This window comes from Lampetra planeri, chromosome 3 (genome assembly GCF_965212315.1).
Source record: "Lampetra planeri chromosome 3, kcLamPlan1.2.h2, whole genome shotgun sequence".
NCBI classification, from domain to species: Eukaryota; Metazoa; Chordata; class Hyperoartia; order Petromyzontiformes; family Petromyzontidae; genus Lampetra; species Lampetra planeri.
The window spans coordinates 27,971,101-27,998,822 of NC_136109.1; the positions used below are offsets into that span (position 1 = coordinate 27,971,101).

Below are 27,722 nucleotides of genomic sequence, written 5' to 3' on the forward strand. Positions count from 1 at the left end.
TGCGCTGGAGGGGTGGCCACGTTAAATCACTGGTGGCGTGGACCACGGTGGATGTACGTCTCGCGGCATCGGTCCGGGGGTCGTGGCTCTTTTGTGAACACCTCCACGCCGCCGGAGTCTTTGACTTTGGTGGTCTCGGGTAAGAAAAAAAAAAATCTAGATGTAAAATATGAACACTGATGAACGCAAAGTCACCGCGATGATGGTGGTTGGTGGTGGTGGTGATTGTGGTAGTTGGTGGTGGTTGTGGTATTGGTGGTTGATTGTGATAGTGGTGGTTGGTGGTGGTTGGTGGTGATGGTGATTGTGGTATTGGTGGTTGGTGGTGGTTGTGATAGTGGTGGTGATTGTGGTAGTTGGTGGTGGTTGTGGTATTGGTGGTTGATTGTGATAGTGGTGGTTGGTGGTGGTTGGTGGTGCTTGTGATGTGGTGGTGGTGGTTGTGGTGGTGGTGGTGGTGGTTGGTTTCCTTCGTTTTGAACGCGCTACGGCACCGCTGCAAATTCGGCATGAAGACGCGAATCGTCGCCCCTTCTTCATCCTCTCTGTCCTTCTTCGCCAACTTCGAACATTACAGAGACTCCTCCCCCCCTTCCCCGCGTGTGCCTCTCTCTCCCTCGGCTCTAGGAACAAACAGCGAGAGACGCGGCGATCATTCGGTTCGAAAAGAGGGGGAAGGGGGCGGGAGCGACACGCAGGACTGGGGAGGCTGATGAAAAGAATAGTCAGAGGATTTCCTTTCTCGCGGAACATCTGAAACAATCCGTCATCCCCGCAATCAACATCCCCGCGCGGAGAGTGACTCTTCACATTCCATTCCGCGTGCAGGGGCCGTGCTGTAAGGGGGGGGAGCAGAGGCTCGTGGGGGGGGGGGGGGCAGGAACGGGAGGGGGGCTGGCACGTGGGGGGGGGGGTAGTCGCGTCCCCAATGAATAAAAAACAACGCGCGGTGTCGATCTGCAGCGAAAATAAATACATAATAGTAATTAAAAAAAGAACCCTCCACGCACAGGACGAGGTGCAGATGAGTGTGTTTTGCAAAGCACGCCATCTGCTCCCTCCAAAGCCAATTACGAGTTATTACGTGGTGATGGTGGAGCAGTGACGCAGTGATTAGCGCAATGCGCGATGGACTGTACTCGGTTTTATTCGGGGCCACAGCTAACGTGAGTGACGAGTGGTTAACCATCTAAGCCAGATGTGTGCCTCCCCTCTACGAAGTCTGGTGAAGTATGGTTAAACAGCAACCCATGACTTGCACGGCGCGGGGGAAGTCTTCATCCAAGCAGCGCATGGACTAAAGGCTGTACTCAGTTCAATCAATCAACTCAGAGAAGACAGGGCAGCAGCAGCAGCAGCATCAGCAGCAGAGGAACCAGGAGAGACGGACATTGAGTGACCAAACACCAAATCAAATGCCCCTAATTGCCCCCGTTCCCCCCGTCCAGCAGTGGATAGATCAATCCACGAATAATTACATCGCGTTGACTGGCGGGTGATCGGAATGTGCCATGATTTTTAGGGGCCCGGACTTTTCTCATTTTCAGTGCCATTTCAAACTCCCCAGATACGCGTGCAGCGTGCGGACGGATACAGCAGACGGTGTAATAACGATCGCGCCACGGGACTCATTTGGTGACAGGGGCCCTAAAGGTTGTCAGGGGACTTCGTTGGTTGCTACCCTGGCTGACCTGGTTGTCCCGAGGGCTCGTTGTTGCGGTCGTTGTTGTTGTTGTTGGTGGTGGTGGTGCTGGGCTCCAGTTGCCGTGGTGTGTCCGCCGTGTGACTCTTTCTCTCTACTCTCTAGCGCGTCTCCCTGGCCTGACGCACACCCGAATGTAATTTTTTTACATTTCATTTACGATTGCTTTAAACTACTTTATGAATTTAAATTTGTATTCTTGTTTGTATTTATTGGCCGTACCTCCGAAAGCGTAAACTTGAGACTCAAGAATATTTTACAGAGCGGACACCTGAAAATGTGGACGTTTGGCCAATTCCATTAACGAGTGGCAGGAAACACGGAATGCCTGGAGAAAGACACGCACACTCGGGGACAACGCTCAGTGCTCTGCACAGATGGATCCAATAATCCATAGATAGACAGGGATTTCCTGGCCACGTCACGCGCTCGGGGACAACACTCAATGCTCTGCACAGACGGATCCAATAATCCATAGCTACACAGGCATTTTCTGGCCACGTCAAATCCCAAGCTTACACAACCTGGCATTCTCAAGCAGCCTCCAATCCAAGTACCATAAAGCACTCGCCCAGGCTCCATCCTGCTTTGCTTCTTAAAATCTGGCAATATCGGCCACATCCATGTCGATCCGGCCACAGAGACATGGATCTCAAAAAACTTGGCGGCCAAGTCAAGGGTGGCAAATGAGCAGGAGGGATGGAGGGGAGGGGTGGAGGGATGGAGGGGAGGGGTGGAGGGATGGAGGGGAGGGGTGGAGGGATGGAGGGGAGGGGTGGAGGGGAGGGGAGGGGCGGAGGGGAGGGGTGGAGGGATGGAGGGGAGGGGTGGAGGGATGGAGGGGAGGGGTGGAGGGATGGAGGGGAGGGGTGGAGGGATGGAGGGGAGGGGTGGAGGGGTGAAGGGGAGGGGTGGAGGGGAGGCTCAAACCCCATGCTTTGATTTCCGATGTTGTGGCATGAAGTCAGCCGCTCATGACAATCTCGCGTTCTCCTGGACTAAAGCGAGCGGCGCTTGAAAAGTTAAATTCACTCTGCCTACATGGGCATTGGAGGCGATATTCGTCGGAAGGTGCCCGATGTGGCTATTTATGACGGCGGCATTTGGCAAAGGCGTCGGAGCCAGACGAAACGGCGGACGCAGCTTAGTGGCCAGACGACGAACCTGGCGTCACGTTCAGTGCGCTCCACGTTGCCCACTGCATCTGCAGACGCTGCCCGATGCGCGGCGAGAGAGTCGCCCCCCCCCCGCGACCACTTTCCGAGGCTCGGAGCGAATCGTCTAACCCCGAGTGCGCCGGATATCGCCTCTCGGAAGCTGAGCAGGATTTTTGTTGAGCCTGGTGAGTCCTTTGGATAGTTGTACAAGTTTGGAGCTGTTCTTGCGTTACACGGCAGTGTGGTTCAGGAGCTAAGTGCCAATGTCGAGGTCTGCTAGCCACAACGAGAGGGCTTCAGGAGAGAATTCGTGTCGTTTTGCTGTACCTCCTCACCCGTTGAAGGAGCAGAGACTACAGTGTTTTGCTGTTATGGTCCGTAGTTTTGATTGTATGGCCACAATCGCACTGTGCCTTGTCTTTAATGCATCTCTATGGGTCTCTCTATGTGTCTCTGAGTCTCCGTGCTGTCTCTATGGGATTACTACGTGGTCTATAGTTTGAGTTGCATGGCCGCAATTGTGGGCTGGGGCTCCGAGGTGACCAGTAGATGGCAGCATGGCACGTGGGGTTGATATACTGATGATTCAGAACCAGATTATTTATACTGGAGGAATCCGATGAACTACAAAGCATTTTTCGACGGACAATTCATTGGATTGAATCTGTGTATTAAATGTATCCGTGTGCAGCTCCGAGTACTGCGCTCTTCCTTGTGTGCGTGGATTTATCCGGGGCCCCAGCTGTCCTGCCACGTGCTCAATCGCTCATGAATATAACTAACCAGACGTGCAAATGCAAGACCCTTCTTGAAAAAAAAAACAGTCTTGTGACTCAGTGAAGCTTTCCGTGGACACCTTAAAGGGTATTATTATTAGATATTCTGTTCTCCTGGGATAAAAACGGATGTCAAAGCAGCGTGTGTCTCATGCCTGTATTCCATGTGAATTTCCATTTAAACGAGTGCCATGTGGCTCCTCTGTCTTTTATTTTTTAATTGTGCCACCTAGGAACGCTCTAAAGGAAGGTTAAACACTGCCGTGTAATGGTTTTAAAAGCAAAATGTCTTAATGAGGGCTATTTTGTAAAAAAATTATACACTGAGTGTTCAAAATTGAGTTGGGTTCTGTGAATAAAAATTCCGAAATTAAATTACGTAAAATAAATGTATTAAATGGGTGATGGAGGTCATATAAACTGGGTCCACAAACCTCTGCACAGCAGCTCCAGTCATCCACTGTTAGCGATCATACCTCATCTGTTGCTGATGTCCCCGTGTAATTCCTCGACTTTAGAGCCCACCATTCCAGCAGTCTCTCTTTTTCTCGTATCCATGTACGTACGTTGAACTTCTTTTGCACCGTACGCTAATCGGAGGTGCGGGGGAAGGACAACAATCTAAATACAAAAAGCTGTTGGAAAGAAATGAGTTTTCATTCTCAGATGTCATCTGCCTCTGTTACCTTCCACCAACATTGGCATCACGTTTTCCTGGATTCCTGTTTGGCAGCATTCTTCTGACATGACCACACCACAGAGAGAAGCTCTGTATTTACGTTGAACTTTTTTCGCACCGTACGTAACCCACCGTGATAACCGGAGGTGCGGGAGAAGGACATTAAACTAAACACAACTAACGCTCTGCGATGCATTATTCAGCGACGGATTATTCAATCTGTCCGTTGCGTGGCTTTGAATGTCGTCTCCTCGATATGCGTGAGTTGTGTTCAGGCACACTGACTCTCTCCCAGGTGCCACCGCCGAACTACAGACACCACCTTGACAGTGACGTCGCTGTGCGGTGCGTGCGTGCGTGTGTCCACCCTCCCGTCCTTCCGTCCGTCCGTGTGCGCAGGCAAGCGAGTGAGCGAGGGGGCGAGCTCGGCTCACGTGGATGTGCGCGCCCACGAGCGCCGTCGCCGTGTCCATCACCGCCGATTCCGCGTAGCCCCCGGGACCAGCTCAAACTGAGCTAAGATTCAGGGTGGAGGGCACTTGGCACCTCATCTCTCCGCTCGCCGGAATGACCAGCCCATTGTGAGTGCCGCGCCGAGTCTACGAGCGCGAATCGCGAGAGTCCGAGAATCGCGAATCGGGCATTGGCGCCCCTTTGTGGGCCCTGTGATTTGGACCGAGGCATTTTCGGCTCGTGCGGACAAAGCGCCCGCAGCGAATGAGTTAATTTTATGGGTTTGAAGCTTGGAGAGGGGGGGGGGGGTGTTAGTGGCGGCTCGGGGAGGAAATGTTTAATCACTCGGTCAATTGCAGTGGCTATTTCTGGAGCCGTCGACGCTGTGAAATACAAGCCCAATGCATTTTCTACAAACGGGCAGGGAGGGGGGGGGGGCACTTGGACCGCAACATTTACGGCAAAACTCGGCGTGGCCGCGTGATGTAGCCGTAGATGGCAGGCGCGTGCCCCCTCCCCGTGCCATCGGTAAGGAGTTGCGACAGTCGCTCCCGTTACGACGCTATCCGGTCGAGAGTGCTGCAATGCGTTGCAATCTTTTTTGAAATATATTTACACGCTTTTGGAATTTTAGTTTTTTTAATGTCCTTGCCATGGTGAGTGCCGCGGGAGCAGTGCTCGTGTGCCAGGCCATCGGCCTCGTCTCCCCCCGCTGTTTAACGCCGCCGCTCAGCCCCCCCCCCATCTCCCGTTCGGGTAACAAATCCGGAGCGAGCCATCTGCGGCGTGCCTTTTCAGCCGAGCTGATCGGGCACCACCGCCGCCATAGAGACCCGCGCGCGCGCCTGCACGCACGCGCGCGTCCGCGCTCCAATTCCACCTGATTCAATTTCGGCCACGAGAAACACTATTTCTCCTTTGCTTGATACAATCCCACAGTCTGGCCAGATTATTTTCAACCGGACAGTCTATCTCTCTGGCCCCGGCCTTTCACATCACCCCACCCTGAGTCAGCGCTGCCGAGGGCTCCCGGCCACCAAGATTGCCGCTTATTGTCACCGCCTCTTTAAATATCGAAATATCAACGGCCTTTCTGCACGAACGTCTAGAAATTCCCGCAATCTTGTCGTGGGCTCCTTTCCCCAATCCCCCGCCCCCCCCCCTCCACAAAAGCTCACACTCGCCTCTTAATTTATAAATACCGCGCATAGCTCATTTATAATGTGTGTGTGTTTTTCTCATAAGGGTTACTTGCTGTGACGACACAGATTGGTTGTAAAACGTAATATATTCCGGACGTCCTCTTGTATCGGTCCTTGGTGGGATGTTATGGGTCTTTTCACAGCCAGAGTGGCCATAATGCAATTAGTTTAATGCAGGAAGCCGCATTTTCTTCGTCGTGCACTGAGCACGGTAATGGAGTCAAATTGTGGTGATTTACAGTCGTAAAGCGGCGGCGCTTCAGAAGGGTAATTTTTGCAAATATCTGACCGCACAAATGGCGCCGGTTTGCGGTAAACAATCGGAACGAAAGGGGCAGTGCGCAATGTGCTGCCACGTGCTGATGCTGAATGAGGAACGGCGCGCAAAGTCAGGCTCGTCAAATCATCATCATCATCATCGTCGTCGGCGTGTGCTCGAGGTGCGTCTCGTCGCTGACACGCTTCAAGTTTGCACGTGTATGTTACTGTCGGCGTTATTTATACGTGCGTAGTGAATGATTGCGGTAATGGTAATGTGTGCATGCACGGCGCTTTGTCAATCCGCTGCTGGATGAGCGTTTCCCACATGCCGTGTGGGGTCGCGGGTTGTGATTTGACCACACTTCACCGCGGCGGTCGGTGCGAGCTGGTGAAGGCGAGGAGCGGAGACGACGCGGGAACGTAGTAGTAGAGTACAACAATGCATCATCTTTGTTGCACTGCGCTCTGCCGTACACCGCTGTGCTCCACCTTCCTCTCCGATGCGTACCATTCCTTGTCTGCCGTTCCTCGCTGACTCAGACAAAAATAATAATTCCGTTTAACACGTAGGCTTTCGCGACCATTATCATGTGTCGTTAAACCCGCCACCACCCGACACAGCCAATTAGTAAGCTTTGTCACGTACACGTCAGGTTACTAATTGGCTGTGGCAGGTGGTGCCGGGTTTAACGACACATTCATATATTTACGTGATCTGACCCAAAAAAACTCTGTATTGTGAATAATAATCCCATTGATTTTAGCGCTTTTCATCAAGGATCTCAAAGCGCTGTACGGGACACGGAAGCAGTAGCATCAGACACTCAGCATAACACATAATTACATTATAATCCATTCCCTGAATTAACTAAAAGTTTAATAAGCGGAAGCGTATAAATTGGTTTTAAGACGCATTTCTTTTTATTAGTGTCCACAGGCTCGGATAGATCCCTGATATCTTGTGGAAGAGCGTTCCGTGGGCCAGGGGGCTACACGGGGACAAATCATTTGCTGCTGCTGCTGCTGCGTTGGCAGTGGCGTGCAGCAACACACAGTCTGAACGCAACTCGTCAGATAACACCGCCTGGCCTTAAAATGGGAAAAAATATATACATATAATCGGTGACTTGTCCGGGAAATGGCGCTTCTTCATCGCACATCGCTCACTAGCTGCGAAGAAGAAGGGCCATGAAACATGGGCATTGCCCGAAACGTCGTCGTTGTAACTTTCCAACCCCGTGCCCTTTGCTCTTTGAAAAAGAGCATCGTGGCTCATCGGATTTCTCCAGGATGAATAACGTTTCTGATTCTGTCACCGACTATATAAATATATTTCTTTCTTTTACGACGAATGTGTTGAGTTTGCGTACATATATATATTATGTATATGTTACGTATGTGTGCACGTGTATCTACGCACACTGCACGGGGATTTAATCAATGTCCCCGCGCACAAACCCCCAAGCGTTTTGGGTTTTTTTTTATCCTCGGGGAGAGGGGCCCAGCGCAACCTTAATCACGTAATGGGGCGGCAGTCTAGCTCGGAAAAAATTGGAGGTGCCGCGCGCGCGTCCAGGGGTCAATTGCGAGGCCATATGGCCCGGGTAATGGGGCCTTGCAGTGGTGCGGCTGTGCGGGGTGATCGGCACACACACAAAACGGTGACGGGCAGCCGCGCGAAACTGTTGGTGGGGCGACAGCGGGAGGGGGCTGAGCGGAGAGGAATTTCAAATGTTCGGTTGTTTTGGTTGTCGTCGTCGTTGTTGTTGCTGTCGTTGTTGTTGTGGTTGTCGTCGTTGTTGTGGTTGTTGTTATTGTTGTTGTGGTTGTTATTATCGTTGTTATTGTTGTTGTTGTTGTCGTCGTTGTTGTTGCTGTCGTTGTTGTTGCTGTGGTGGTTGTTGTCGTCGTTGCTATCGTTGTTGTCCTGTTTGCTCGTGGCTACAGCGGTTGATGTTGGGCGGTAGGGGCCCGGTGTGCATGCCGGCGAGGGCGAAATGGCACGATGGGATGCGCCGGTTCAAATTAAAACGGCGCGCTGGCACGCGTGGTGGGTGCGTGGGTGGGTGCGTGAGTGCGTGAGTGCGTGCGTGGGTGGGTGCGTGGGTGGGTGCGTGGGTACGTGGGTGGGTGTGTGGGTGAGCGCGTGGGTGGGTGCGTGGGTGGGTGCGTGCGTGGGTGGGTGGGTGCGTGGGTGGGTGCGTGGGTTCGTGGGTGGGTGCGTGGGTGGGTGCATGGGTATGTGGGTGGGCGGTTCGGTGCGTGGGTGGGTGGGTGCGTGGGTGGGTGGGTTCGTGGATGGGTGCGTGGGTGGGTGCGTGGGTACGTGGTTGGGTGGTTAAATGCGTGGGTGGGTGCGTGGGTTCGTGGGTGGGCGGTTCGGTGCGTGGGTGGGTGCGTTGGGTACGTGGGTGGGTGGTTGGGTGCGTGGGTGGGTGCGTGGGTGGGTGCGTGAGTGCATGCGCTAAAAGGTGGTAGACAAAATCTCAACAAGTTGAGGTGTGACGCCGGAAAATCGGTTGTGTCGATGAGTGTCACAGCGATTAACGTACAGTCCGTTGAAAACGCAGTTTTGTAAATATGTATGAGAAGCATGCGAAATGCGGCGGAAAATAATTTCGTAGTTGATGATGTATTTCAAATGCACGGGCATACCGTAACGTGGTGCATCATGTATATTAAAGCCGCTAATTTCGTTATGCAGTGTATAATGTACATCAAACGCACCACAACTCCGTGACGTAGTGTACAACGCACGTGAACACGCGCCCTAACTCGGTGACAAAGTGTATCACGCAGACGAGGCGCGGTGGCTCTCGGGCCGCCCCCACGTGGGCCCCCCACGTGCGCGTGTCACGAAGCCCGGGGAACAAAGACAAACGGGCTGCGTTTGGATTTGGCTTTGCTGGGTTAACACGATTGGCTCATTCCGGGGGGGGGGGGGGGCGGTGGTGACGTTGAGGGGGGGGGGGGGTTACCTGTTCTTTAATCTCTCTCTCCGGGAGCCTTTGTCTCGGTCGCCAGACCACGGCCCCCTATTCCCGCATTCCCTAGGCGGGAGGCGTTATTGATTCCACAACCCCCCCCCTCTTGCCTAAAAACCGGAGGTGAGGAGCGGAGCGAGCCGGGGAAGCGGTGTGCGGCGCTGGTGGATCAGCGTTTCGGTAGTGGACAAAGCGCCGTGGGTGTTAAGCTGGAAATGTTGAGGATGAGATATCTATACGCGGCGGCGGTGGCGAGTGCACACGACAGCTGCTGAGGCATGGGCCGGGGGGTCACCAAGAGATCCATTTAACTCGCCACGTGTGACTTCTCCCGGATAGCTTTGTTCACTGGGCTGTTCAGTGAAAGGCTTAGGGAGTGCGGCGCTCCGCCATTAAGGAACGGGGCGCAATATTCCCCCCTCCGTTGATGGTCGTGTGTTAATTTATGTACGTGTTATTAGTTGGTTTGGGGGGGGTAGAGGGGGTGGGTGGTGGGGGGAAAGAAATATCCATTCTGTTAATTTTTTGGGATGCTGTCGGGTTTTTGAGTACACGAAATTAATTTCACGCACCATGCTCGTGCGCCGTTGCGGTTATTATTATTACTAATTATTATCATCATACAGTACTAATTACGCACTGTCTCGTTCGCATTGATTAATACGTTCAGTTAACGGGAGGGTAAATTAAATCAATGTTTGACTGCGGCGAGAAAAATTCAGGTATTAAATGCAAAAAAAATAACGCGCCTAATTGAATCAGCGGCGAGAGCGACGCGCATCTTCTTGGAAATTGCTGCAAAAACGTAACGAGAGCACGGGGGGCGATCGGGGGTGCCAACGACGTCTCTCCGCGGTTCCCACGCCACCGTCCCGTTGTCGTCGTTCAGTGTGCACAGCTGATGCAGCGAGTGTACAAGCGGTGCAACTGCACCTGGGGCCCTGTCGCTGGCTATGAAGGGTGGTGGGGGGGGGGGGAGTGAGATTGGGGGGGGGGCAGGAATTGGACTGGCCTCCCCAATTGAATTTCTTGCACCGGGGCCCACGCCAACTTGGCCGCGTCACCCCTTGCACACGTGTGTGCGCTGAATTTATTTTCCACTGTACATAGCGAACCGTGCTAATCGGAAGTGCGTGAGAAGAGAAACAAACTAACGCACCAAAAGCAGTGCTAAAAAAATGCGTTTTCAATCTAAGATAATTTAAAAGTGCCATTGTTCCAGTGGCTTCCTTTATCGAAAGGAAGAAGCTTCCAGACGGCCGCAGAAGCGCATCCGAAAGCGCGCGCGGCAGTGATCGTCTTTACCCTTGACCATTCCCTCGTCCGGACAATCCTGCCTCCTCTGTTGCCCTTTGACCCCAGGTTGCCCAGCGGGCTGACCAACGCAGTCATGGAGCTGGACACCATCTCCCGGCTGGTGGAGGATGACGGCGAGAGGAAGGGCAACGATGCTCGCGTCGCCACGGAGATTCCTCTGCTGGACCTGGCTCCCGCGAGTCCCGGCCGCCCCCCCAGCGAGGATGGGGAGGTGTTTGATGACAGGTGCCCTCCCGCACTCCTGCCACAACCCCCACGTCAACCAATCAATCAACCAGCTAGCCACTCAAACATGACTTTGATTAATCACCAACCTACCAACTGACCACCTGCCCAACAACCACCTAACCACCCACCAACTGATCAATCCTCCACTGCATCAACAAGTCAATCAGTCAACCATACAGCTAGGCAACCATCAACTCACACACCCACCAACAAGCACACAACCAACGACCCACCAATGCACCCACCCACTCACCATTCATCCACACAATGCTTACTAACCAAACCCACCGACCCACATGCCCACCCACCAACCACCCGCGAACCAACCACGCAACCACACAACCTGCAATCGACAACCACCAAACAACCACCCACCAGCGTGTCTGGTTCGCCATTTTTTGACGAGTGCACGTGGTGGCCTCCGGCAGGGCAGAGGTGGGGGTTTGGGGCGCCTCCTCGCCGCGCAATGACGGGCCGTGTTCGTCAGTAGCCCGTGAGTCCGAGAGTTCGTCAGTAGCCCGTGAGTCCCAGTGAGGAGGAGCGAGCTGTCAGGGGCCCAGCGAAACCTTTTCACGTGAGGAGGGGGCGATGAGATGTTCCCCTCCTCGTTATTTTATTATTACCGTCGCCATCATATCTTGTTTTTATTTAAAAGTGTTCCGAGCCATTTTGTTGGCTTATATATATATTTTTGTTTTTGTTAAGCGATGGCTGCAATTTTCTAGGATGCGTTGTTCTTGGGCGGGGGGGGGGGGATTTAGCAGAGTTCAAAGGTCACCCGTCGAACGCCTATCGTTGGTTCTTGCCGCCGACCCCATAACCACCCCATCGGAGGAATTCGCGAACCGTGGACGTTCGAAGAAGCGTGCGTGCTGAGAGGCGAGCGGTTGAGGAGCGGTGGTTGCGGTGTCGTTGCGTGGATTGCCGCCCCCCCCCCCCCGGGCTGTCCAATGTCTCGCCAGCGTGGCTCTGACACATGGCGCCGAGTTCAGCTCGGTCAGAGTCCTTGGTGAGGAGCAACAATTTAATGGCTGGGTAGAACACAGCCATGGAAACAATGAAATTGAGATCGAAAATACGATAAATAAAACACGAGGTAAATATGGGAAGAAGGAGTTGCTTTTGGGGAAAAAAACCGAATTTGGTCATGAAACGCAGCTTATCGATTTGCCTGCAACATAAAGTTTTCAATCGGTGCACATTAACTGCTCTGACAGATAGATCACAGACACAAACGCCGGATTGCAAGTCGAGCGTGCTCACCGTCAAACATCACGGCGGTGTTGTCAAATTTACATATCTACGTAAAAACAGAAATTTTTCTCCGCTGCTTCGAGAGGAGAGATGTGCCAAATTTAGTCAGCCCCTCGGGCCGTGACTCACCGCTTGTTTCCCCAGCTTCTCGAACGTTAACTGAGTCATGCACGGCTTTTCTGACGGCTTCTTCGGCAAGCCACGGGCTGCTGACGGCGGCGTCTCTTCCGTCCATTTGCACCATCGCGCCGCGCAATTAAAATCCAAAGGCTCCTCGTAGCCCTGTGGACCAGGCCCGAGGCAGCTGCGCTAAGGCATCATTTGCAAGCATGCTGCTGCGCTAACACGTGTGCGCACGCACGCTCGGATCCGTTTTTTGTAGCCACTTGTATTTAGCACCCCGTGCAATGGTCGTTAACGACCACGCAATATTAATGGCACAGTGACGATGGCTGGGGGAGGTATTTATCAAGCAGTGGATTGATCATGGCTGCTGATGATTATGGGCCGCCGCAGTGGCTAGGAGATGTTAACTCCCTCGCCTGGAATGCTGGAGGTCGTGGTTTCAATCCTAACCCTGACGCCTGTATACAGTATATGGAGTTTGCGTGTCTCTCTCCCTGTTTTCACGTGGATTTTTCTCTGGATCCTCGGGTTTTTTCCCTCCGCATTTAGAATCAACATGCGTTTAGAGTATTTCACTGCTATACATTTCCACGTGATAAGCCACTTCGTTAAGCTATCATTAGTGACCAGGTCGCTTCTGAAAAAGAGCTATATAGCTCAGTGGGGTTTACCTTGTAAAATATAAATAGTTTTTATATATTTTTTAGAAATAATTAGTAGTTTTATTACGACTACATGCTATGAATGGTAGAGTCAGGACATACATTTGTCAATGAAAGCCTTCATGAGTCTCATAACTCTTTTCCAGGAGGGTCCTGGATTGGGAACGTTTGGCTCATCCCATTAATTAGCGATTGGAAATTTTGGAAGAGAGCGAACGTATCCACGCATGTGATAAAGTAACGCTCCAAGTTCCGCACAGATGGATTTAATAATCCATTTCTGTAGCGTCGTTGTCTTGCCACCTTGTCGTCCAAGCCGATGAGACCTGCTATTCCCATGTAGCCTTCCTTTCCAGCACTAGCAAAGCCCAAACTCCCTGCTTGGCTTCTGAGGTCTCGTGAGATCGGGCAACATTGAAGGTGACGCAGTCATAGGCGGACACGCGGAGCGCCTGGAGAAAACCCACACGTCCGAGGGAAGAGCTGTCAAACATCTCGCAGATTCGACTGCGAGGATTAATGCGTAACGGATTAACACCTTCGATGGCGCAAAAAGCAAAAGAGCTCAAATCAAACGTCCACACATTTTTACGGACGAAAAATACAACTTACACAGCATGGCAGAGGTGGCATTAACCAATTTATTTCCAAAAGGACACGATTTAATGGCGGACGCAAAGTATGGATCCTTTCAAGGTCAGAGGACCTCATGGGGAAATTTGACCAAAGCTGATTGACCCGGCGTGTGAGCAGTCATGCGGGCGCCAGAACCCGGCGCGCATTGTTTCATCCACCATTTATGTGCATTGCACGCTTTGTGAAACGCCGCTAATGAATACGGATGTTGCTAATGGAGCTCATTGTGTGTGCTGAAGATATTCATTAATCGGCATTATTCATTGAATTCCACAATTATGGGCCCATTTTGGTAACGAGATTTGACAATTGACACGTAAATATTCCTCAGGGCGGAGCAGAAACAGATGTTCATTATGAAGGGGGTGTTAAAGAAAAAAAAAACATCGGGATTTTCCCTCTGCCTCATCCCAAGCCCCTCCACGCCATTTGGGTTGGCTCGGTTGAGCAGGGGGCGCCTCGCTAATTAACTCGTCGCAGCTGGAGCCGAGCCGGCTGGGGCAACGCTTGCTGCGTCGCTCACCGCCGGAGACTCGTTGGCCACGGCCGCACGCTGCCCCACACGCTGCCCCGCACGCTGCCCTGCATGCTGCCCAGCACGTTGCCCCGTACGCTGCCCTGCACGCTGCCCTGCACGTTGCCCCGCACGCTGCCCTGCACGCTGGGCCCGACCTCGTCACAGATGCGCGACGCTGGTCGCGGACCAACCGCAAGACGCGCCGACGCTCATCACAGATTTACAGCGCACATCATCGCAGTGGCAACGATGCCCGTGGCTGGGGCGTAACGCCATCGCTACGCACGCGAAACACTTGTCATGCTCGTGATGGATCTGAGCAATGCTCCATCGCGTGCAGTGGCGGAGCTTTGTTTGGAATGGGCCCTCGTGCAAGCGATGGGACCGGGCCATCCTGGGGCCACTTCCTCCCACCGCCTCCTCGTTACCCGGCGTCCCTAGGCCGTGGGGAGAGGGGGGAGGGGGAAGTTTACGGACGGTGCAGTCGCACTGCCTGCACACTCGAGAGCCACGCCACCTGACCGCATGCTCCAAGTATTTTGTCACAAGGCTGGGGGCGCTCGGTCGTGATCGCCATCACTGCCCGGCGCTGTCCATTCAGCACCGCCACCACGATTGCGCAATCCCGCGTGCGACGGATTCAGACGCCTTGTCAGTGTCCAGCACCCTCGTGAGTCGGTGCTGGAAATTCCACATTCCTAAGGTGTCGACCAGTCTTTTTGCAGGATGGCCAATGTTGGCCTTCCTGCTCAAAGTAGTGTGGCTTCTGTCTAACTGGTGCTCACTTTACTGACCCCAGATAGACCTCGATGATGGGATTAGCCAACCAAGACTCGGTTTTGAACTCAGAATGTCACAGTTGAGAGGCCCACTACTCCGCCAATGAAGCTGCATCCCAGACTGTGAATATTTAGAATTAAACAAATTGTTGAAAACGTAACCTTCAGACCCTTCCCTATTCACGTATTGAGGACGGCAAGCACCATGCTGCGTTGGGCATGTGTTGTTTAGGCTACCCTTCACCGCACTGGTCAGTGTGAGTTGGTGAAAGGAGGGCTTGGACCTGTCCAGATAGCACTCGCCACAGATGTTAGCCATGTCTGGGAATCAAACGTAGGCCAGCAGGTTCATGACGCAGCACGCGAGCCTCTGCAGAAACAACCCCGAGGATGACCGGAATTCACGTGATGGTTTATGCTCCTTGACGAGATCAGCGAGGTATCGCGGTTCATTTGTGGCGAGCACTTTGTGTGCAATGAGTGCGACCTCACCACGTATTCGTTCGGCAACCGGAAGCCAATGCAGCTCAATGCGGTTTGATGAAGGAGGGGGCCGTGGCCAGGACTTATTTAGCCATCACTTGCCACCGCTGTCAGCCATGCCTGCGAATCAAGCTCGGGTCAACAGGTTCATAGCGCGTTGCCCTAACCACTGCCCCACCGCTCCCCCCTTGTGAATATTTAATGGCAGAAAACATCACGTGACGTTAATGCGCCTATGAAACATTAATGCGTGCATACATACAGACATGGGTTTATGTTTATAAATACATGCGTGTGCACGCGTACGTCACAGCGCTCACTGCATCGAGCAAAGCCCTCTCTGAAGTTCCATGCAGCGATGCGCCATGTACGTAGCAAGCTCAATGGATTAAAAAAAAATAAAAAATTCATAACCCCCCTCTCTGTGGCACTGAGGAACCTAAATGGATTATACGTCATCGCGGACGCGCGCTAACACGTTTTTAATTGGCTCTCCTTTACGAAGTAAATAAATAAATATAACGGTGCACGCGGACAGACAGAGGAGGAGACGCAAGCGAGGTTGACAATCACAGCCTCGGAGGCGCCTTTGAACCACAATTTGCCGAATGCAATCGTTCGGTCTCGGCGAGGGAGGCGGGCGTCCCCGGCAGAATATAGAGAAGCCCCCCCCCAGCCTCCCCCCCAGCCCCCGCCCCTCCCCACCCCACCCTCCCCCCAGCACCACCACCACCACCTCCCCACCATTCCCTGACTGGCGGGGGATTTAGGAGTGCAGTCACGTCGCCGCCACCTTCAGAGAATCCATTGACTCCATGTGCCGAAATGAATATTAAGATGAACAAAATGTTACGGGGCAATTTGGTTCAGAGCGACTCCGTTATTAAAGCTGCCATTGCACGTTAGGCTCCTGGGCAGGCGTCGGCAATCCGCACAGAGGGTCCGCGCGTCGTTACTCGAGGAGGGAGATGGTGGCGGGGGTGGCGGACGGATGGGTGGTGTTCTCGTGAGAGGCTTACGTTGGGTGGGTGGTTGAGTGGGTGGCGAGGTATGGAGATCTGGTTGCGATGGCGGTGATGGCAGAATCCCCGTAGCATCGCACAAGGGGGCATTGCAAAAGCCCGGCCAATGTTAAACGTGGCTGGCTGCTCAACGGAGTTGAGCGATGTCGTCTCTCACGCATTCTCACTCCCGATGCATACCAAGAAAGGCTGTGACGCCCATTGCCTAATTGGACTCATTTGTGTATCAACAATTTGACTTGACTGTTAGAATTTAGCAGGGAGGAGGGGGGCTTAGCTCACTCCAACCCCCCCACCCCCCCATGCTATGGGGCTGGGAGGTGGCGGCGTCGGTGGGTGGCAAGGGTTGCGGGCGGGGGTGTGGGCGGAGAATTGAACAGACGCAATTGGCATTCTGAAGCCATCCTTCCTCGCTGCACTCCGCTGCCACTCAACGCCACCGCACCCGCTCCCCCATCTCCCCGCCCCCACCCATCCTCCCCCTCCCACCACCCCCCAACCACAACCCCCTTGTTTGCCACGCGTTCTTCCTGCTGGTCTAATTCCTCAAACAACAAGACAACACGGTAAATATTGATCCCTCCGTTTTGGCTTCATTTAGTCGCTGATGGAGGCAACATACACTAGTTTATCCTTTCGCTTTTTCTTCAAGGTTGTATACATAATAGGAATCGAGCCGATGCCTTATTGCCACAGTCATTATGCCACATTTTGCCGCGTTTGGCAAAATCCCGAACACTGTGGCCGCTAGCCTCGGAGCCATCGAGCGCGTCACTGGATGGACCGCATCCATCCAGTGACGCGCTGAGCTGCATTCGGTTCCGGTTGCCGAACGAATACATGATGAGGTCGTGCTCATTACACACAAAGTGATTGCCACAAATGAACCACGATACCTTGCTGATCTCGTCAAGGAGCATAAACCATCCCACGAACTCGGGTCATCCTCGCAGCAGCAGCTTTTGGCTGGCCATTGAATATAGATGGTCACTGTCTCTTCCGATATTAGCAAGCCGCTGGAACCATACACTTTTAAATCTAGATTGAAAACTAATTTATTTTAGAACTGCTTTTTGTGTTTAGTTTGTTGTCCTTCTCCGATTAGCGTGGTTGCCAGTATAATAACCCCACGTGTCCTGCCTGTTGGGCCACCGTGCACACCACCCACACTGGCATGGAACGGCGCCAGTTGGAGCTCGCCGAAGAATATGGAACAAAACTCCGAAGAGTGTGCAAAGGTAACACAGAGAGATACGTTCATCGGCGACGTCGAGTATCGCCTCCGAGTCTCCACCTAGTGGGAGGGGGGGGATAGAGATAAAGACAACACGTGGGAATTTACGCTGAGAAGCGTGAAGACGAACACGCGGACTACAGAGGATGCGCGCGAGTTGGGCGACGACATCGTCTCGGCCGTCGTGAACGCTGCGCCGGGCTCAGGCCAGGCGAGTTGCCGGGAAGGGGGTGGACGGCTGGCGGTCGGAAAATAACGACGGACCGACATGGGTCGGAGGGGGGGGGGGGGGGTTCGCTAAGGAGATGGAACGGCGAAATCGGCTCGCGTGCAGGATTCTAGATGAGGTTTTTGCGCATCGTGAGAGATGAAGTCGGCTTAGTGAGGCTTTCATCCATCCATCTCTGGATAGATCATGGCTCATGCTGCTGCCGCTGATGGCAGTGCTCGGAAACAATCGGACAAAAAAGTGTCGGCGGACAAGGTAGTTTCATCCCCCACTGTTGGGTGTGAAATACATCCCGCATATACGTCGACCGCACACGCGCACACATGGGCACGCGCACCAAAGACGCACACTAACACACGTGCACGCGCGCGCGCACAGACGTGGTTACTCAATTCTTTTCGCGCTCTAAGCGAGGGATTAATTGCAAGGCAAAAATTGTGCTTACACTCGGAAACCCAGGAGCGTTCTTAAAAAGGGGGGGGGGGTGGTGGGGGGTCCCCACTAATGGGGGAGCCCCCTAAGGCACCAGACGCGTGCGTGCGCGTCGTAATTTCTTGCCGATTCAGCAAATCTGACGGAGAATCGTCGTTCGGTTAATCCCCTCCTGTGCGTCACTCGGGGAGCCCCCCACTTAGAAACGCCCCCCCAGCCCACCCCGGGTGACCATGTTTTTTTTGTTGCTGAGATGGGAAGAGGCTTGGCCCCGCTTACACCACGGAGATGCAGATCCCTCCACCCGCACCACGGAGATGCAGATCCCTCCACCCGCACGACGGAGATGCAGATCCCTCCACCCACACCACGGAGATGCAGATCCCTCCACCCGCACCACGGAGATGCAGATCCCTCCACCCGCACCACGGAGATGCAGATCCCTCCACCCGCACCGCGGAGATGCAGATCCCTCCACCCGCACCACGGAGATGCAGATCCCTCCACCCGCACCACGGAGATGCAGATCCCTCCACCCGCACGACGGAGATGCAGATCCCTCCACCCACACCACGGAGATGCAGATCCCTCCACCCGCACCACGGAGATGCAGATCCCTCCACCCGCACCACGGAGATGCAGATCCCTCCACCCGCACGACGGAGATGCAGATCCCTCCACCCACACCACGGAGATGCAGATCCCTCCACCCGCACCACGGAGATGCAGATCCCTCCACCCGCACCACGGAGATGCAGATCCCTCCACCCGCACCGCGGAGATGCAGATCCCTCCACCCGCACCACGGAGATGCAGATCCCTCCACCCGCACCACGGAGATGCAGATCCCTCCACCTGCACCACGGAGATGCAGATCCCTCCACCCGCACGACGGAGATGCAGATCCCTCCACCCGCACCACGGAGATGCAGATCCCTCCACCCGCACCGCGGAGATGCAGATCCCTCCACCCGCACGACGGAGATGCAGATCCCTCCACCCGCACCACGGAGATGCAGATCCCTCTACCCGCACCACGGAGATGCAGATCCCTCCACCCGCACGACAGAGATGCAGATCCCTCTACCCGCACCACGGAGATGAAGATCCCTCCACCCGCACGACGGAGATGCAGATCCCTCTACCCGCACCACGGAGATGCAGATCCTTCCACCCGCACGACGGAGATGCAGATCCCTCCACCCGCACCACGGAGATGCAGATCCCTCCACCCGCACCGCGGAGATGCAGATCCCTCCACCCGCACCGCGGAGATGCAGATCCCTCCACCCGCACCACGGAGATGCAGATCCCTCCACCCGCACCACGGAGATGCAGATCCCTCCACCCGCACCACGGAGATGCAGATCCCTCTACCCGCACCACGGAGATGCAGATCCCTCCACCCGCACGACGGAGATGCAGATCCCTCCACCCGCACCACGGAGATGCAGATCCTTCCACCCGCACGACGGAAATGCAGATCCCTCCACCCGCACCACGGAGATGCAGATCCCTCCACCCGCACGACGGAGATGCAGATCCCTCCACCCGCACCACGGAGATGCAGATCCCTCCACCCGCACGACGGAGATGCAGATCCCTCCACCCGCACCGCGGAGATGCAGATCCCTTCACCCGCACCGCGGAGATGCAGATCCCTTCACCCGCACCGCGGAGATGCAGATCCCTCCACCCGCACCACGGAGATGCAGATCCCTCCACCCGCACCGCGGAGATGCAGATCCCTCCACCCGCACCACGGAGATGCAGATCCCTCCACCCGCACCACGGAGATGCAGACCCCTCCACCCGCACCACGGAGATGCAGATCCCTCCACCCGCACCACGGAGATGCAGATCCCTCCACCCGCACCACGGAGATGCAGATCCCTCCACCCGCACGACGGAGATGCAGATCCCTCCACCCGCACCACGGAGATGCAGATCCCTCCACCCGCACGACGGAGATGCAGATCCCTCCACCCGCACCACGGAGATGCAGATCCCTCCACCCGCACCGCGGAGATGCAGATCCCTCCACCCGCACGACGGAGATGCAGATCCCTCCACCCGCACGACGGAGATGCAGATCCCTCCACCCGCACCGCGGAGATGCAGATCCCTCCACCCGCACCGCGGAGATGCAGATCCCTCCACCCGCACGACGGAGATGCAGATCCCTCCACCCGCACCGCGGAGATGCAGATCCCTCCACCCGCACGATGGAGATGCAGATCCCTCTACCCGCACCGCGGAGATGCAGATCCTTCCACCCGCACCACGGAGATGCAGATCCCTCTACCCGCACCGCGGAGATGCAGATCCCTCCACCCGCACCGCAGAGATGCAGATCCCTCCACCCGCACCGCGGAGATGCAGATCCCTCCACCCGCACCACGGAGATGCAGATCCCTCCACCCGCACCACGGAGATGCAGATCCCTCTACCCGCACCGCGGAGATGCAGATCCCTCTACCCGCATCGCGGAGATGCAGATCCCTCCACCCGCACTGCGGAGATGCAGATCCCTCTACCCGCACCACGGAGATGCAGATCCCTCCACCCGCACCACGGAGATGCAGATCCCTCCACTCGCACCGCGGAGATGCAGATCCCTCCACCCGCACGACGGAGATGCAGATCCCTCCACCCGCACCACGGAGATGCAGATCCCTCCACCCGCACCACGGAGATGCAGATCCCTCCACCCGCACCACGGAGATGCAGATCCCTCCACCCGCACCACGGAGATGCAGATCCCTCTACCCGCACCGCGGAGATGCAGATCCCTCTACCCGCACCGCGGAGATGCAGATCCCTCCACCCGCACCACGGAGATGCAGATCCCTCCACCCGCACCGCGGAGATGCAGATCCCTCCACCCGCACCGCGGAGATGCAGATCCCTCCACCCGCACCACGGAGATGCAGATCCCTCCACCCGCACCACGGAGATGCAGATCCCTCCACTCGCACCGCGGAGATGCAGATCCCTCTACCCGCACCGCGGAGATGCAGATCCCTCCACCCGCACCACGGAGATGCAGATCCCTCTACCCGCACCGCGGAGATGCAGATCCCTCCACCCGCACCGCGGAGATGCAGATCCCTCTACCCGCACCACGGAGATGCAGATCCCTCCACCCGCACCACGGAGATGCAGATCCCTCCACCCGCACCACGGAGATGCAGATCCCTCCGCCCGCACCACGGAGATGCAGATCCCTCCACCCGCACCACGGAGATGCAGATCCCTCCACCCGCACCACGGAGATGCAGATCCCTCCGCCCGCACCACGGAGATGCAGATCCCTCCACCCGCACCACGGAGATGCAGATCCCTCCGCCCGCACCACGGAGATGCAGATCCCTCCACCCGCACCACGGAGATGCAGATCCCTCTACCCGCACCACGGAGATGCAGATCCCTCCGCCCGCACCACGAAGATGCAGATCCCTCCACCCGCACCGCGGAGATGCAGATCCCTCCACCCGCACCGCGGAGATGCAGATCCCTCCACCCGCACCACGGAGATGCAGATCCCTCCACCCGCACCGCGGAGATGCAGATCCCTCCACCCGCACCACGGAGATGCAGATCCCTCCACCCGCACCACGGAGATGCAGATCCCTCCACCAGCACCATGGTCGCCAAGACGTCGCTCCAATCGTGCTCGCGTCGCTCGAACCATCGCAAATTACAGCGTCTTTCAAGGAGGAGGGGGGTTAGTGCCAGGCTGTGGGGGGCCCACTTATGTCCGCGTAGACGTTTTAAACATTGATGAAAAAAAATGAGGCGATCGTTAGGAATCGAATAGTGAGCAAAGCCGAAAGTAAAAATGAGAGACTTCTTTTCATTTTCAATAACAAAAACAAACAACAACCGGTAGAGAGACACGAAGAACAAGGGTTCCCGGAGTTCCAGGTGACGGGTGCAACAAGATGCAGCAGTCGAGTGGTCCACAGCTATGAATGACGCGACACGGAGAAGCGTGAAGATGGAGAGAGAGAGAGAAGGGACGGAATGGGAGGAGGTAGACACGGAGACACCTGTCAGGAATTATATTGCAAGCGACGCAACGCAATCGTATTGCTGCAGTTGCCATCAACATCACTGACAATCTTCAAGTTGTCATGAACATCACTGACAATATTTTAGTTGTCATCAACATCACTGACAATCTTCAAGTTGTCATCAACATCAATGACAATCTTCAAGTTGTCATAAACATCAATGACAATCTTCTAACTGTCATCAACATCAATGACAATCTTCAAGTTGTTATCAACATCACTGACAATCTTCAAGTTGTCATCAACATCAATGCCAATCTTCAAGTTGTCATCAACATCAGTGACAATCTTCAAGTTGTCATCAACATCAATGACAGTCTTCTAACTGTCATCAACATCAATGACAATCTTCTAACTGTCATAAACATCAATGACAATCTTCTAACTGTCATCAACATCAATGACAATCTTCAAGTTGTCATCAACATCAATGACAATCTTCAAGTTGTCATCAACATAAATGACAATCTTCAAGTTGTCATCAACATCAATGACAATCTTCAAGTTGTCATCAACATCAATGACAATCTTCTAACTGTCATCAACATCACTGACAATCTTCTAACTGTCATCAACATCAATGACAATCTTCTAACTGTCATCAACATCAATGACAATCTTCAAGTTGTCATCAACATCAATGACAATCTTCTAACTGTCATCAACATCAATGACAATCTTCAAGTTGTCATCAACATCAATGACAATCTTCTAACTGTCATCAACATCAATGACAGTCTTCAAGTTGTCATCAACATCAATGACAATCTTCTAACTGTCATCAACATCACTGACAATCTTCTAGTTGTCATCAACATCAATGACAATCTTCTAGTTGTCATCAACATCACTGACAATCTTCAAGTTGTCATCAACATCAATGACAATCTTGTAACTGTCATCAACATCAATGACAATCTTCTAGTTGTCATCAGCATCACTGACAATCTTCTAACTGTCATCAACATCAATGACAATCTTGTAACTGTCATCAACATCAATGACAATCTTCAAGTTGTCATCAACATCAATGACAATCTTCTAACGGTCATCAACATCAATGACAATCTTCTAACTGTCATCAACATCAATGACAATCTTCAAGTTGTCATCAACATCACTGACAATCTTCTAACTGTCATCAACATCAATGACAATCTTCAAGTTGTCATCAACATCAATGACAATTTTCTAACGGTCATCAACATCAATGACAATCTTCAAGTTGTCATCAACATCAATGACAATCTTCTAACGGTCATCAACATCAATGACAATCTTCAAGTTGTCATCAACATCACTGACAATCTTCTAACTGTCATCAACATTAATGACAATCTTCTAACTGTCATCAACATCAATGACAATCTTCAAGTTGTCATCAACATCATTGACAATCTTCTAACTGTCATCAACATCAATGACAATCTTCAAGTTGTCATCAACATCAATGACAATCTTCTATCTGTCATCAACATCATTGACAATCTTCTAGTTGTCATCGACATCAATGACAATTTTCTAGTTGTCATCAACATCAATGACAATCTTCTAACTGTCATCAACATGAATAACAATCTTCTAACTGTCATAAACATCAATGACAATCTTCAAGTTGTCATCAACATCAATGACAATCTTCTAACTGTCATCAACATCAATGACAATCTTCAAGTTGTCATCAACATCATTGACAATCTTCAAGTTGTCATCAACATCAATGACAATCTTTAAGTTGTCATCAACATCAATGACAATCTTATAACTGTCATCAACATCAATGACAATCTTCAAGTTGTCATCAACATCAATGACAATCTTCTATCTGTCATCAACATCATTGACAATCTTCTAGTTGTCATCGACATCAATGACAATTTTCTAGTTGTCATCAACATCAATGACAATCTTCTAACTGTCATCAACATCAATGACAATCTTCTAACTGTCATAAACATCAATGACAATCTTCAAGTTGTCATCAACATCAATGACAATCTTCGGGCAGTCATCTTCTCGTTGTCATCGTGCGGCAGTCAGTGAAGTGCTGATCACCGATGTCGTGCGTTCAATACTTTTCTTATTTGCATTTTTGTTTCATAAACAACAGCAACATTAGCATGTAGTACCGTGTCGTGGTTTATTTTTGTATCGCCTCAGCATCCTGTTTATTGGCGGCACGCGCCAGAGAGGTCTCAAATGAATAGTCCTCCGTACTCAATTTTAGTTTTTTTATTCCTGACCTTTTTGGCAAACAATGTCCTTTTTAATGTTCTAAAAAATTGGCATAGATCCCATCCGTGGCCGTTCGGCAGTGAAGTGATTTGTCGGAGGCCGCTGGAACGACAGCGTCGCCGCTGTCGGTGTGCGCGGCGAGGTTGGTGGGTGGTTAGTGGAGGGGCACGGGGGAGGGGGCAGTAGATATTTGCAAGATTGGATGATTTGCAGTGTCGCGCTCTGCTCCACTTGCTCGGCGCTGCCCTCAGGTTCGGTTTAATTCTCCGCATCCTCGTTTCCCGCCACGGCTGTCGACGATCGCTCCGATTAACCCCCCCGCTCGCCCGCACGCCCGCACGCATGCCCGCCCGCTGCTCACTCCCGATCGACGAGCGCCCTTCTTAACAAACGCAAACACGCCTTAAAAAAGGGGAGAATTACAGCCGAGAGGAGCCCGCCGAGCCCTCTCGGCCGCGCGATCATTTCCCTCAGGGTTCAAAGTTCACCGCCCTCTATTTCATAGCTGCAGGGATAGAGAGCGGCCTGATCTGCTTTGGGGAGGGCTCGAGCACACCGCCACCACTACCACCGCTGCGCTCTCGTAATTAAGTGTCATCCCTCCGTCGGCCAGTGCCGCTGACGATGCCGGCGTCGTGCGGCGGTGGGGACGCGGTGCGTTTGGCCGAGAGACGGCGACGACGCGGCCGCCATGTCGCTCGCTTCGTCGTTAAACTTCAGCCGCAACCGCCCCCCCCCCCCAGCCAATTTTTTTGTCGCGCACCTTTGGCAGAGGCACCTCCCCCCCCCCTCCGCTCCCTCCCCCCCTCGCCCCTCCGGCCACCCGGCCACGACCAACGCCACTGATGGATCAGCGATGTGCCCACGCCAAGTGAAGATTGATCGTGTTTTCACGACTAACGGCCCGCAAGCCAGGCCCACGCGTGCTCTTTCGGCGTATTTGTATTTACGTCATTCTGATTAAATCTTCCGCCGTCCGAGCACCGCTGCAAACCATTTTCCCTCTGATACGATAAACATTTTTATACGTGGCATATTTTCAGGGCGATTGCCTAATAAGCTTTGCTGTCAAGATCGCAACATAACTAAACCATAAATCACTTTGCATTCACAGGGCCGCCATCACACAATTTCTATTCTTGTAAGGGGGCTTAATTTTTTTTTTATTCACGGCAAACACGAGGGGGATTAAAATAAACACGAACCGAGCGGTTTAAATAAGGCGTACGCGAGTGAAGGGAAGTGCCCATTACCGCCGCGATGAATGCAATCATTTCTCCCCCCCCCCGCCCCCCCAGTCTCGGCAATCGTAACAACACGGATTGTTGGCAAAATTAATCGAGCACCCGATTAGATTGACCATCGCGTCGGCGGGTGTGTTGGGGGCAGATCAAAGGGTGGACGCTTTGACCCGCGGCTCGCGGGATCAGAGCTACTCCGCTGGTTGGTCGGCTGGTAGGGCCCACGCGTGGGTGATTCGCACACCCTTAACGTTGACACCAAATACAAAGATCCCCCGTATAACCTGAACAGACAGTTGGGGCAAGTGCTGTTAGCGAGCATCTATGAATGCCGGCACGGCATTGTGGTTGGCCAACGCCACGCCCGGCCGCCTTTGTCTCCCGCGTGGCTATGTTTACACATCACACCAGGTACTCATTTGAAGCTGAGTCGACCTAGGGGAGGCCCAGGACCGGTTCAGATAATCGTCACTGGTGTTGGCTGTGAACCCGGTCCGCTGGATTTGTAGCTAAATGCTACATTACCGTTCCCCACTTACACCTTCCACACACACACAAACAAACAAAAAACTGAAAAAAGCACAAGGAAAACATATATTTTTTATTTTATAGACGGGATCATGACCACGTATTTGGCTTTGTGATACTTTGATTCCTCGTTGGCAATATATCTTTTTTTTCTGCATATGCTGTAAATTGGCCTTTTGTGCTCATGGCCAGCCTCCAACATTCCCTGGTGGCATCATTTGGCAGAGTTATAATTGCTGACTGTGGCTTAAATGCTGTTGGGGCTTCTTTTTTTTGTCCTCTTCTATTTTAATGCAAGAGTAAAATGCATTAAAATACAATTACAACTCGGATTTATGTAGCGCCTGAACGCACGAGCTTCCTGTGGACGGGCATTACACGGAAATGAATCTATTCATTGTTCCTTAATAAATTTCTCCCTCTTGCATTGCGATTCAATGAGATTCGCCACTTTTTCACAATCCCCAGCCGCCCGAGGGGGGGGGGGGTGGTCACAAGGTAACACCTTGAAGAGTGCCGTCGTACTCCCGACGAGTTCTGGCAATCAAAGCAAATGAATGAACCACGGAGTGGCTCTCGTCGTCACTGCTGGCCTGAGCCAGTGGTGGAAATTACACATTTCTGCGACGAGCACCGTATTGTCCTGTTCTGTGCGGCAACCGCTTTTGACAGGTCATCATTTTATCGACCCCCAGCGAGATGAGCCGCTGTTATTATTAGCACGACAAAGACGTTATAGGCAGGCATCGCGGAGGACACACATGGATCAGGGAACCTAGGGGAAGACCTCGGCACAAAGGTGCGATGCACTTTAAGCGACGAGCCTACGGGTCAAGCGTCAACTGGGCGGCGGTTTCTGAATCTCGCCGAAGGAAGCAAGTCACGTCGAGGAGTTGGCGGCGGTGGCAGCGTTGTTCGTATAACCTCGCGACCTTGGCCGTGACATTGAATGTTGCTCTCTTGACAGCGGTGAGGGCTGATGCAGGTTTGTCGGGAGGAGGAATCAGTCAGTCTTTGTGCTTTGTGTCACGACCAAGGTCAAACAGGTCACCGCAGTCAATGCCATCGATGACGCCACACCTGTCCATCCATCACCTCCAAGGTCTGCTCGTACACTTGCCCCATCACCGCCGCCGCCACCGCCACGTGGCCGTGAGTTGCTGTGCCGGGTATTTCTGAGTGATGCCTAGGGGAGGGGGAGGAGGGGGGGGGGGAGTTCGGCGGCGGTGGTGTCCTGGGATTTTATCTGCTGGATCGCGGAGATTCATGCTTCCTCTCCGCGCACTCACATTGACCACTGAATCAACCGCTGCACCCGGGGCCTGTCCCCCACACGCTGCTGCTGTAGGGGGGGGGGGGCATGGTGAGGGGCGCGGGTGGAGGGAGATATTTCTTATTTCTGGTTTTGTAACTTCCTGGTGACTTTGTGCAGCTGCTGAAGAATTGCACTCGCGTTGACAACTTTGATGTCAGCATTGATTTGACTCCCTGTTTCTTTCCCCTCTGTGT

General features: G+C 53.4%; 1 protein-coding gene across 1 annotated transcript in view; it reads left to right on the forward strand.

Moving 5' to 3' along the window:
* The first annotated feature begins 4,719 nt into the window (after positions 1 to 4,719).
* LOC144734827 (transmembrane protein 266-like) overlaps positions 4,720 to 27,722 on the forward strand; it is a 99,673-nt gene continuing 76,670 nt past the window's right edge. Inside the window, exons 1-2 of the mRNA XM_078617224.1 lie at positions 4,720 to 4,895; positions 10,577 to 10,756. Of these exons, the coding sequence (XP_078473350.1) occupies positions 10,639 to 10,756 (118 nt within the window). The 5' untranslated portion in view covers positions 4,720 to 4,895; positions 10,577 to 10,638. The remainder of the gene's footprint in view (positions 4,896 to 10,576; positions 10,757 to 27,722) is intronic.